Genomic DNA, 12953 nt, shown 5'->3' with positions numbered 1-12953 from the left:
GCAGGGGGCGGGCAGGGGGCGGGCAGGGGGCGGGCAGGGGGCGGGCAGAGCTGCGGGACGCCTGGCTTCCCAGGCCCCGCCAGCCCTGACTGGCGATCCAGCCGGGAGAAGCCCGTAACTCTCCCGCCCACCTGGTGTCAGCGTCGGTGGGCAGACGGCGCGTGCCCGGTAGGCAGAGGGACCTCGAGAACCCCCGCCCCACCTGCGGGTGCGGCCCGGCTGTTAGAGGGAGAGCCCGCCCGGGCCACGCCGCGCCCCCGGATCCCGGAGATCCGCCTCGGCGCCTCGGAGCGCGGCAGAGCCGCCCCGGTCCTGCGTCCTCTCCCGAGCGCCCCGGGGCTCCTCCGGCGGGCTGCGGGGCGCACCGCTGGAAGCTAAGAATACTGTGCCCGCCCGGATCCGGCGACACGCGGTTCCGCTGCGCCGCGCGGTAGCCCCGCGCCCTTGCGTCCCAGTGCCGGTCCCACGGGGCTCCAGGAAGCGCGGGCCAAATAAACGTGGTGCTCGGGCGAATGGGGAGCTCACGTGGACGCGGGTGTTCGAGCGCCGTGCCCCTCCTCCCCGGCCGCTGCCGCCGAAGGGGTTTTATCGTTGTGGATTGAACCAGTCTGGGCCGCTCTGACGGTCAAGGGTCCAGCCGCTATCTGCCTCTCTAGGCTGGAGGCTGTTTCTCTCCACTCCGGGAGGAAGTCTTGAGGCCACTAGAGGGCGCCCCATGGTCCAGAGTTGGGGAGACAGAGGCCTAGAACACCCCCAGGGGATGTGAGAAAGCGCCTGGATTCCCCTTGTGACCTGGGACGCTCCCATCTGCCTGGTCCTGACCAACCGTGGTGCTGGCCCAGCTCAAGAAGAGACCTTGCCACAGCCTGAAGGACCCGGGAGGTGGACAGAAGACCCTGAATGCAGGCGAGAGGCCACGCATGTCAGCTGAGGACAAGCAGCCTGCCCTGACCCTCAGCTTCATGGGCACAGCACAGCTTAGCTGCGACCCTGGGGAGCCACTCTCCCTGAGCCTGAAACTGCCCTCCACGCTGTCTCCCCAAAGGCCGGGCAGGAAGGATAGCCTTGGAGGGTCTGACCTGGGGACTGTTGCTTGTGCCCTCCCTTGGGAGCCCCTCCCTTGGGAGCCCCTCCCTTGGGAGTCCCTCAGCCTGTGCCAATGGCTATTGGTCAGAAATGGTGACACTCTTAGTGCAGGGTCTGGACCCTGCTGCCCTCAGGCTCCCCCCCTGACACTCAGCCCAAGCTGGAGGTGAGGGACAGCGGCCAGAGGCCCAAGGCCAGTCACAGTGTTGATGCTGACATGATCAGCTGGGGCCCTGCCGGAGGGACCCTGTCCAGGGGCTGTGGCCACTGCTCGAGTGAGAGGCCGCTGGACTGGGACAGACGTGCACCCTCAGGTACCCCATACCTCCCAAGCCATTCTCCACCCACCGTGGCTCCTGCTCCTTGGTGTCCTCAATAATGACTGCCACCTTTTCCTGTCCTGCTGCCCTGGGAGGGGCCAGGGTGGGGAAAACAGGTCTATGCCCACTCTCAGCTGGTCCCCTCTCCTGCGCCTAATTGGTGTGGAGAGCCTGCAGCCCCCGCCCCCCCGACCTAGCCTATCATGGAGCCAGCAGGGGCAGCACCCACCCCACCGGCCAGGCCCTGCCCCTGTCTCCATCCAGACCCATGCCTGGTGAGCCTTCCTGCCTGCTCCTGCTTTTCCTTTTATCCTGTCTCAGTGTCTGATCCTCAGATGACTGGGCTGTGTCCCCTCTCTGTCATCTGCTCACGCTGTTCACAAGAGGAACTAGAACTCCTCTCCCAGAAGGGTACATGGGGAGTCAGAGAATCCACTCCAGTGTCCCCCTTGCAGGACACCTGCTCCTGGGAGCACCCAGACCTTCCCAAAGGGTGGAGCAGGGACACTGGAGCTTCACAGGAAGATGAAAGCACTTGAGGATGCCCAAGGCCCAGGCTCTGCCCAGGGGGAGAGAGGGGGAGTGGTGGAGGCACATCAGGGCCGAGTCTAAAAATCAGACATGGGCTTTATTGTGATGCAGCAGTTCCCCCAGCAGGAACACATGGGGTGTCAGCGTGGCAGCACAGGCCACCCAGATCCGTTGTCATCCCCCACCCCGTTCTCACCCACAACAGAAGCCAAACGCGGCCCCTGCCCCAGACTCCAGCCCAGGGAGGGGTGTGGATGTCAGAGGTCACATAGAGTGCGATGACCACAGGTGGCTTGTGGAAATAGCTGGAGAAGGGTCAGAAGCACAGGAAAGGCCACAGCAGCCTCCCGTGGTCCAAAGCAGTAGAGCAGGAGTCCTCAGTTTCCATACAGGACAGAGGGCAGCTGGGCAGGACTCTTGAGTAACATGTGGGTGCCCCGTGCAGCCTGGAAAGACCACTGGGGGCTCCCCTGAGAGGAATGAGGTGCCAGCCCTGAGGCTACTCCAGCTTCCCACGGCTGCTCAGTCCTGACTGAGACCCCTCTGGGGTGTCCTCCCCGGCAGACAGGGGCCAGGAGGGCCCAAGGGCTTGATGGGCACCATTGGGACTTGGGGTGTGTTGTGAGGGGGTGGCCAAGGGTGGCTGAAGAGTGGTGGCCATGCTGCAGCAGAGTCCTCAGAAACCCACAGTAACTTCTTCAGAAGGAAGATGGTGCCCCAGTTACTTTGTGCCAGCCAACCTCAGGCCAACTTCAGGAAAGCGGGACCAGCCGCTGGGAGGAAGTCAGTTAGCCATCTGAGGTCCTGGGGACATCCACAGTCCTCCGGGGCAGCTGCCGGCCCAGTCAAGGAGCCCAGCATCCCTTTATTTGCAGTACTCCTTCCTGAACTCTGAAAGTCAAAGGACCAACTGGGGTCTACTCTGCCCTTCCATGCAGTGGGAAACAGCAGACAGCAGAGCTTTCTAAGGGACTCTAGAACAGAGGCAGTCATGGTCTCCTATCCATGGGGCTGGCTGAGGCCTTGCATTCCGGGCCCTCAGAGGGGGCAGTTTGGCGTATGGCCTGACTCTGGGCCAGCTAAGGGTGTGCAGCACTCACCTTTGTCCAGGTCGACACTCTTGGCAGGCAGGGGGCTATGGGCCAGCTCAACCCTCTCCTTGAGGATGTTGTTTTTGTAATCTAGTGCAGGGAGAGCAAGATGAGGTCCACCCTCAGCGACCCTGCCCAGGCCTGCCCCAGTCTGTGCCTCAACGTCCTGACCACCCTACCTAGCTGGATATCCTCGCTCCTATAGGGAGTCTGGTCCCCTGTAGCCACTGCAAACTCTGCCATGTTCACGTCCTTCCTGGAGGAAGCAGCAGGTTAGAGAGGCGGGAGGGGCTGGGCCGGGACAGGACCGGATGGGACACGGGCAGGACACTCACCCTTTGGCCTTCGCAGACTTCTGGTCTGTGTAGTCATAGCCTGCAGAAGGAGAGCGTGTCAGGGCGCCCCGTGCCCGCGTCCCCGCCCCTGCCGCGCCCGGGTGCCCCTCCTCACCTCCGCGGCGGCGCTGGCGGGTGGCCAGGACCACGGTGATGAGCAACAGGATGAAGAGCAGCAGCGTGGCCAGCACGTAGCCCAGCTGCTGGAAGAAGTGCGCCCGGCCCTCGGGGACGATGACATTGATGACGCTGCGCCCTCGCACCAGCGTGGGGTCTGCGGGCGGGGACAGCGTCAAGGCCGCGCGCGTCCCTTGCCCCGGCCCCTCAGGGAGGACACACACCTGGGGCAGAGCCTGGCGAGGGGCGCGGGGGCGGCGGCGTCGCGGCGGGCTTGGCCACGCGCAGGTGGAAGACCCGGCGCTCGTGCAGGCCGCAGTAGTGGTGGTGCAGGTGGCAGGAGTAAGTGCCCTCATCAGCCGGCTCCAGCGGGTCGATGCGCAGTGAGAAGTCCCCGCGCGCGAAGGCGTCGGCGCGGACTGCCACGCGGTCGCGCAGGAATGGAGGCGCGTAGGCGCGGCGCTCCCCGGATGCATACAGGTCAAGCAGGCGATCGGCACGGTCATGCGGGACCCCAGGGGGCTGGCGATCCCAGTGCACAACCTGCTGTGCTTCCTCCAGGTGCCGCTCGGTCCACAAGAGCGCGCGGTTCACGCAGGTCAGCAGCGCGGGCGAGCCGCGCACCGCAGTCAGCACCTCCTTCTCACCGTCCCAGTGCGCGCTCGCGGCCCGGGCTGCGGGAGCGGGCGGTGGAGTCAGTTGGTGGGGTCAGCGGGGGCGGTCAGTGGTGGCGGGGTCAGCAGGGCGGGGTCAGTGCCTAGTGCTGCACTCACGGTCGTCGGTGACCTCCAGGCGCACAGCCAGGCTCTCATACAGGTGGCAGTAGTGATGGTGCAAGTTGCAGGTGTACAGCCCCGCATCGCTTTCCTCTACCGCTGCCCGCGCAGACAAAACAGCGTGAGCCCCGCGCCCCCTGGCCTTGGCCACCCCAAGGTCCCCTGGGCAGAGCCCCTACCTCGGATGAGCAGGGAGAAGTTGCCGTCGTGGAAGGCAGAGGGTGACAGCAGCAAGCGGCCACGGTCCCGGGGCTCGTACACGCGTGGTTCGCCAGCAGAGTACATGTCCACCAGCCGGCGTGCAGGGCCAGGGCCACCGCCCAGGTCCCAGTGCACCACACGCTGGCGGTCGTGCAGCCGGTCCTGCGTCCACACCATGCGTGGGCTCTGGCAGCGCAGTACTGCCTGGCTGCCTGCCTCCCAGGTCACTGCAGACTCAGACACCACTGAGCTGTCGCTGGTCGCGGGCCCCAAGGGCCCTGGTGGGGAAGAGAAAATTAAGGAGGGACACCAGGGGACCTAAGGGGTGGAGCTGGCATGATGAGCAGGGGACTGGCCCCAGCTGGGGGCGGTGGTCACTCACCTGAGGATGGAAGGACAGTAGAGCCTGCAAGGAGAGGAGAGAGAGCCTGGGGAGGGGCCTTTGCATACAATGACCCCAGTGGCAAGGGCAGCCACTCAGCTCCCTGAGCCCCTCCATGGTCCTAGGGGGGGACACTGGTCTTGCAGCCCAGCCCCCATGTGGCCTCCCTTGGCGTGAGCCAGTGCCTGCACTCTAGGAGTGCAGAAGCCAGGGTCTGGACAGTGAGTGGTGGGCTAGGATTGGACCTTTCCTTGCAGGTAATGTGTGCGCAGCTTGCCACCAGGGGCCACATCTCAAGTGGACACCAAATCCACTCGGGGCACCTCAGCCTGACCCTGGGGCAGGCCCAGGGGTTGTGCACATCCTGCTTTGGAGGGGGCTCTGGCACCTGCAGAGGGTGACAGCTCAAGAGTCCCCATGGTCCTTAGACCCTCTGACAGTGGAAAGCCCTGGCTGTGGAGACACTATCAGCACCCTCACCAAAGGCAGGGCATGGAGCCCAGGGAGTGGACGTGGGAGTGAGCCCCCATCAGCCCTGCACAGGCCCAAGTTCCTGTGCAGAGGTGGCTGAGCGCCCGGAGTCTGGAGAGGAATGTGCAGGGTCAGCAGGCCAGCTGGGGGTTGGGGGGAACTGGAGGGGCCCTGAAATTCCTAGGCCCACTCTACTCCCCACATCTGAGAGAACTTGCAGACCTGGGGGCCTCACCCGCCCGCCTGGCCTCCGGGAGGTAGGACACCTCACTGGGCTGCCACAGCCTCCCTGCCACTGGCCTTCCCTGCTGCAGCATCCCCAAGGGCAGCTGTATGGGGTCCATCTGAAGGCCTCACACCCTCCTGGTGAAGGCTCCCTTTAGGCCCCCAGGCTGCCCTTGCCCTGATGAGGGCGCCTCCCCCCGCCCCCAGCAACTCTGCCCAGAGCACCAGAGTGCCCACACCCCCTTGCTGCCCCGCACAGTTGCTGTGCCACCCCACTCACTCTGTAGAAGCACAAGTTCCCATAGCAGGACCTGGGACCACAGCTCCATGGCGCCTGCTGCCTGCCCCTTGCTTTGTCTCTTTCTGGCTGTAACTCTCCAGAAAAACAGCCGAACCCCCTCCCCCTCCGGCACCAGTGTGACATCACGGAGTCCTGGGCCGGGTCTGTGCCCGCCCACTCCTTGGCCTCCCTGTCCCGGGCTGGCTGGTGGGGAGGAGCAGCGGAGGCCCAGGCCAGCTGCTTGTTTGGGTCAGTCCCTGCAGTGAGGGTCCCAGCCCCAGGAGGGGCAGGATGGCCTGAGGGCGAGGACCCTGAGGCCACGTGGGTGTCAGTGCCTTCCTGGACCCTTCCTGTCCTGCTGGGGTTCCAGGGTGAAGGGCCAAGCCCCCACTCTGTGAGCAGCTGCCAGAGCTGGGGTTGGGGGGTTCTCCCCTCTTAAAGGCACCCTGGGGGGCTGGGGATTTAGCTCAGCGGCACAGCGCCTGCCTGGCAAGCGCAAGGTTGTGAGTTCGATTCCTGGTACCGGAAAAAAAAACAAAAAAAAATAAAAATAAAAAAAATAAAGGCACCCTGGTCCCCAAGGCCCCCAGGAGCCTGGTTGCCACCTACTGCTCATCACCCTGTTTCTGCCATCAGACTGGGAGGCTCCTCCAGTTTGTCCTCCCTGGGGGTGACCTTGCGCACCCTCCTCTGGGGGCTTGGTGGGCTCCCTTAGAACAGGTGATAAACACTGCTGCCCAGTGGTCTCTGGGATCCAGAGCAGCAGCCAGGAACCCTAGGGTAAGGCCGGAAGGGTGGGTGGCCAGGCCACCTACCTGCCAGGACCCAGCCTGGTATCCTGGAAACCAGGCCTGGGGTACCCTACTCCTGGGAGATCCTGAGGAGGCAGGGAGAGGAACTCTCCTTCCCACAGAAGGCACAAATTTAAAAGCTCTGGGAAAACTTACAAGTCACATAAACAAATGCGAAATAACAGACCAAGCACTGTGCTCCAGACCCACTCCTGCTTGTTAGGCAAACCTCAAGACAAAGAGAAGAAGGAAAAATCCAAATGGCCACAGAAACCACCGCCCAATCCCTGGGGGCCAGGGGTTGCACCCTTGAACCTGACCCCAGCCCTAGGTTCTAGTAAGTCTCCCACCTCCACGCCCCACTGTGTAGGTGGGAACAGGACACGAGGGACCAGCTACAAGGACAAAGAAGCCCCCAGGGCCTGATGGACCCAGGCCTGGATGAGCCCCTTCCCAAACTGGAATCAGCCTGGGCTTGGCTCAGGCAGCTCTTCCCTGGGTCTTCATTCTGGAAAAACAGGCCCCGCCCGGCCATACTCAAGACCGCTTGGCCCCGCCTGGCCACTCCTCCTGTTTTTCTAACTGGTTTCCATTAGTGGGGGCCCCTCCTCCGAGGACCTCTGCTGTCTCTTTCATCCTCCCCTGCCCTGCTACTGTCCCTGCGGTCACTCTGTGTTCTCTGAGTGTCTTCCAGAGAGAATGGAGGCAGAAAGAGCCAGGGCTGGCTCGGGCCCTGGGAGGGGACCTGGCTCCAGGTAGGGCAGGGAGGGCCTGAGGTAGAAGGAGCTGGGGTGCCTGGCCCCAACCTTGCTCATTCTCGGAGCCCCTCGATGTCCCTGGCCTCTGCTGCATGGGCCTCAAGCTTTGGACCCCACAGCCCGCGGCCAAGTCACAAGCCAGAGCTGGGTGTGTGGGTGCACGCCTGTAATCCCATCACTTCAGAGGCTGAGGTAAGAGGAGCACCACGTGTTTGAGGCCAGCCTGGGCTACATAGTGAGACCCTGTCTAAAAAAAAACAAAAAACAAAACAAAAAAAAACCCACAAAGTAAACAAAAAAAAAAAAATCCCCTTACAAGCCAGATGCAGACATCTGAGACAATCCTGACCCCTTGGACACTCCCTTGTCCCCACCATCCTGTCCTCTGGGTTTATGGCCAGGGGAAGCCAGGCAGGCAGCAGGAAACAGACAGGAGAGGAGAGGCGGTTGGTTGGCTGGGAAGCCAACCAGGTCACCTGCCCCTCCCACAGCCAAGGGCCTGGCCCTGCCTGCTCTCTTTCGGACTGTGACCATGCCGCCTGGCTTCTAGCATCTTCATCACTCCAGGAAGAGGACAGCCCAGGACAAAACCAAACCACTGGCCAAGCCCCCAGCCAGACCAGAGCCTGGACCCTCCTCCTCCCCTCCTGGGGGTGTGGCCGACGGAGCTCAAAGACTGTGAAACCAATGTTGGCGCCCATTCCTGGTGACTCGGACATTCCAGGAAGCCCGGCTCATCAGGAAGAAAAACCACAGGAACAGAGACACAACCAGACATAGCTACACACACACACACACACACACACGTACAGTTTCTCTGTCTCCAATGGCCCTACACATTCAGACCTAGACACACACAGATGGGCAGAGGCTCACACCCTACTCACCCGTAACAACTCCACTGGGAGCTGGGTGGTGGAGTGCTTGCCCAGCATGCACAAGGCCCTGGGTTCAATCCACAGCAGTACACAAAATAAATATGCGAAAAAAGCACAACAGACAATAGCTTTGAAAAGTAAAAGCTGAACTGGACATGGTGGTGCACATCTGTAATCCTAGTATTTGGGAGGCTGAGGCAAGAGAATCGTTTCGAGTTCAGACCAGCCTCGGCTACAAAATGAGCTTAAGGCCAGCCTAAACTTGCATAGCGAGACCCTGTCTCAAGACCAAAAAAAAGCTAAGCACGGTGGAACACACCTGTAATCCCAGACTACTGTAAATTTGACTTCAGCCTGGGTAACTCAGTGAGATCCTGCCTCAAAATATAAAAAGAAGCGGAGGGCTGGGGATTTAGCTCAGCGGCAAAGCGCCTGCCTGGCAAGCGTAAGGTTGTGAGTTCGGTTCCCAGTACCGGAGAAAAACCAAAAACCAAAAAAAAAAAAAAAAAAAGAAGAAGCCGATTGTAGTGGTGCACACCTGTAATCCCAGCACTCAAGAGGCTGAGGCAGGAGGATCGCCATGAGTTCAAGGCTGGCCTAGGCTGGATAATGAGACCCTGTCTGTGTAGTTCAGGCTGGCCTCAAACTCCTGGCAACCCTCCTGCCTCAGCCTCCTGAATGCTGGGATTACAGGCATGTGCCACCATACCCGGCTATCTATTTCTGAGGCACAGTCTTGCTAAGTTCAGGCTGGCCTCAAACTTACCATCCTCCTGCCTCAGACTCCTTAAGTGCTGAGATTACAGCTGTGTGCCACTGTGCACAGCTGCATGCTGATCTCTTAAGATCATTTTGTTGTGTTTTTTGTTTTTCATTTTTCTTCCGGTACCAGGAATAGAACTCATGACCTTGTACTTGCCAGGCAGGCGCTTTGCCACTGAGCTAAATCCCCAGCCCCTCTTAAGATCCTTTTGTATACTTAGGGAAGTATTGTCAAGAGAACAAAATGAACCAGGTGCAATGGTGCAGGCCTGTCGTCCTAGCACTTAGGGAGGCTGAGGCAGGAGAATCAAAACTTCAAGCCCAGCCTGGGCAACTTAGCAACTTAGTGCTACCCTGTCTCAAAATAAAAAATTAAATGGGGCACCTGCCACGGTCTCCAGCACCAGCTACGCTGTTACTCAATCACCATGGCCCATTACAAAGCCACTAACCTTGAAGCACAAGCACTTCCAGAAGCACTTGGAGAAGTCAGGACATGTTGATCATGGTGCTGGTAACCTTATGTGAAGAACCAGAGAAACCTAATTGTGCTGTGGATTTTTAAAGCATCGCTTAGGAGCTACTACCCCAGAAAATACAGAAATTGAGCTGCTGCGCCTAGGATTGGCAGGAATGAAAGAGAAATATGAAGCTACTATAGAAGAAAATAAAAAACTGAAAGCAAAGCTTGCTCAGTGTGAGCCACCTCGGGAGAGGCGTGCTGAAGAGGCCTCTTCTCTGCTGAAAACACTGAAAAATGGTTTTGTATGACTGGAATGGTTTATATAGTATATAATCTTTTCTGAACAGATGCTCTGAAACTCTTAATATGTTAAATTCACCTCTCACATTTTTTTTTTTTTTTTGTCTTTTTTGAGACAGGGTCTCACTATGCAGTTCAGGCTGGCCTTGAGCTCACTTTGTAGCCCAGGCTGATCTCAAACTCGCAGCAATCCTCCTGCCTCAGCCTCCTGAGTGCTGGGATTACAGGCATGCAGCACCACACCCGGCACTCTCACACTTTAAAAGTTATAAACACATATACTTAGAATCACTAGCTGGGTGTGGTGGCACACCCCTATAATCCCAGCACTGGGGAGGCTGAGACAGGAGGATTGCTGTGAGTTTGAGATCAGTTTGGGCTACAAAGTGAGCTCAAGGCCAGCCTGAACTGCATAGTGAGACCCTGTCTCAAAAAGACAAAAAAAAAGAATCACCAATAAAAATTCAATATAACTTTCTTTCGGTCTTAAATCAGGAGAATCCAAAGTAAATCCTGAAGAAAACCTGAACAGCCATCTAATTTATTACCTTAAAAGACATTCCATTTATTGGTCTGCTTAGGAGTAATACTACTGGTTGTATTTTACCCAAGGACGTTTAGCATGGAGTTGTTCCTTGGTTCAGTGCAGGATATGAGCACAGGTACAACCATGCTTTACAATGAAGATAACAGTGTTTATATTCCAGTAAGCAACTGGAGAAATCTGTGTGACATACGATGCTTTTGCATGGGTTCCCCTGAATTTTCTGCTCTTGTTTACACAGTGTGGAATAAGTAACTCTTCCTTGCCACCACTTTGCCTTCAATAGCTATGTGTGTGCCAGTTTGAACTCTGACACTGCTTTTTTCTTCTATGCAATCATGCCCTACCTGATAATGGTGCCTTGCTTTGCTGTGTACTTTAGTGGGTCCTAGTTGCTCATTAGCCTTTGTGTGTTGTTCATTTTGCTTAATAATGCAGTTATCCTGATTGTGGTTAAACAGGATCACAGTGTTACCCTTCCTTAGCTAGTTGCTTAGTTAGTACAGACAGAGGTAATATAACCTTCTGGGTTCATTGACAAGCTGGGATGGGTAGGGGAATGAGCCATTTATCATGGACAATTACAGTTTACGGGTATAATTATACATATAGTGCTTTTTTCCCTCAAAGTATTTTTCTAAACTTGAATTCATTTTGTTGTTTGTTTGTTTGTTTGTTTGTTTGTTTTTTGTCTTTTTGAGACAGGGTCTCGATATGCAGCTCAGGCTGGCCTTGAGTTCACTTTGTAGCCCAGGCTGGTCTCAAACTCACAACGATCCTCCTGCCTCAGCCTCCCGAGTGCTGGGATTACAGGCACACCCGGCTTCATTTTATTTTCATTAACCCTGTGAAGTAGGTGAGCAGATATGAGGGGAGGCTGGGTGCTAAATTCTTAGGCCAAAGACTGCTATTAATACAGATTATTTACTAACTGCACAACTTTGGGCATGTTAACCACCCTGAGATTTACTTTCCTCATCTGCTAGGTGAGAAGAGCCTCTGTGCTGCCTCCTCACAGGGCTGCTGTGAGGGTCAGATGAGAATGTATGTGGAAGATTTGTAAGAGGTGAAGCACTAAAAAATAACACAATAACGGGCTGAGGATATGACTGAGTGTGAAGGCTCCAGGTCCAGTCTCCAGTACTGGAGACTGAGCACGAGTGTGTGACAGATACCGAAACCGGGCAGGGGTGGCCCTAGCGGGACAGCTGGGACGGCCTTCAAGGGGACTGGCAGGGCCTTGGGAAGTGGCCTGTTGGGTGGAGGGGTCAGTGAGCTCTGGGATCCCCTAAAAGAGGGCTGGGGCCAGGCCCAGCCAGAGGGCTGGTGTGAGGCACAGACCAGAGATGGTTGAAGCTGTCAGGGTTCGTGTGGACACAAGGAACAGCGCTCCGTCATGGCCATGCTGAGAGCAGAACCCGAGCCTGTCCCCGTCTCCTGGCCATGTCTACACTGGTCCAAGCCCCCGCCCCCCCATGAGTGGGGACAAAGTAGTCCCGCACCCTCCTGAGTCAGTTAGGCTCATCACCTGACAAAGCTTAGGATGTCCCTGCCCTGGTGACAAGCTGCAACAGAGCAGAAGGGAAGGGCAGCTCCCCAGGGCTCAGAGGCCCCCAGGAGCCTTCCAGAGCCAGAGCTCTATGCAGACAGCTGAGATGACACTGGGCCTTAGCCCCAGCTGAGGACCCAATGGCTCTCAGGAACATGGGCGGCACCTGCTGTGGTCCTGAGTGGACATTCAGCCTGACCAGGAGAGTGGCAAGATGAGGATGTGATTTGTTCTATGGAAACAGCAGACCATACCACCACTGCCCAGACAGGAGTGAGAGCGGGCGACGGCCGCAGCCTCACAGAGGTGCCGGGTGCATTTCCAAAGCCCTGGGTATCCCAGTGGGACTGGTTGCAGGCAGTGGGCTGGTGTGGCAGGCAACTTTGGCCCAGGCTCCCTCTGGGTCTCACCAGGAACTGCGTGGCTCCACCCTGCCCATCAGGCCGGGGCTGGACCCGACTACAGCCTGATGTCCTGCCCTTGCACTGCTTTCCTGGTTCCCGTGGTGCTGGAAATGGAAGCAGCCTGAGCCCTGCTGCTGACCACGTCAGCAGCCCTGAGACCGGCCCACTGTGACCCTGACCACAACTGGAAGGGGGCCACGTGCCTGTGGACTGGCACTTTTTCCAGGTCCTTGTGGTCACCACATTGCTATCCCTGCCCTTTGAGCAGCGCACTCTGCAGATCTCATGGGTAAAGGCTACTGAGCCCCAGGGAACGGTCGTCTTTTTTTTTTTTTTTTTTTTTTTGTGTGTGTGTGTGTGTCTTTTTGAGAGAGTCTGGGTATGCAAAGCAAGCTGCCCTTCAACTCACTTTATAGCCCAGGCTGGCCTCAAATTTACAACAATCCTCCTGCCTCAGCCTTCCCACTGCTGGGATTACAGGCATGCGCCACTACGCCCAGCTTTCTTGCCTTCTCCTGAGGGCAAGCCACAAACTGGTAGCCTGGTGAGACAGAGCAGAGAGAGAACTGATGCACTGTGATCTTGAGATTAAAAACACAGCCAAACCGGGGTGTGGTGGCAACGCCTGTAATCCCAGCACTCAGGAGGCTGAGGGAGGAAGATCGCTGTGAGTTCCAGACCAGCCTGGG

The 12953-nt window shown here is 58.0% G+C and overlaps 1 protein-coding gene and 1 pseudogene across 1 annotated transcript; one reads left to right on the top strand and one right to left on the bottom strand.

The window, feature by feature from the left end:
- Positions 1-2015: 2015 nt before the first annotated feature.
- Positions 2016-5949, bottom strand: Mxra8 (matrix-remodelling associated 8). The gene is made up of 10 exons (XM_005404230.2): positions 5816-5949; positions 4840-4863; positions 4436-4735; positions 4254-4355; positions 3705-4154; positions 3479-3637; positions 3364-3403; positions 3208-3284; positions 3038-3118; positions 2016-2828 (listed from the first exon to the last, which is right to left on the bottom strand). Exons 1-10 carry the CDS (start codon positions 5862-5864, stop codon positions 2803-2805), a joined length of 1308 nt encoding a protein of 435 aa, XP_005404287.1. The 5' UTR covers positions 5865-5949; the 3' UTR covers positions 2016-2802.
- Positions 5950-9214: 3265 nt separating this feature from the next.
- LOC102023157 lies at positions 9215-9840 on the top strand (annotated as a pseudogene).
- The last annotated feature ends 3113 nt before the right edge of the window (positions 9841-12953 follow it).

This window comes from Chinchilla lanigera, unplaced genomic scaffold (genome assembly GCF_000276665.1).
Source record: "Chinchilla lanigera isolate Chin_1 unplaced genomic scaffold, ChiLan1.0 scaffold00085, whole genome shotgun sequence".
NCBI classification, from domain to species: Eukaryota; Metazoa; Chordata; class Mammalia; order Rodentia; family Chinchillidae; genus Chinchilla; species Chinchilla lanigera.
The sequence above is the reverse complement of the archived record's forward strand: the minus strand, read 5'-3'. Positions and strand labels throughout refer to the sequence as shown.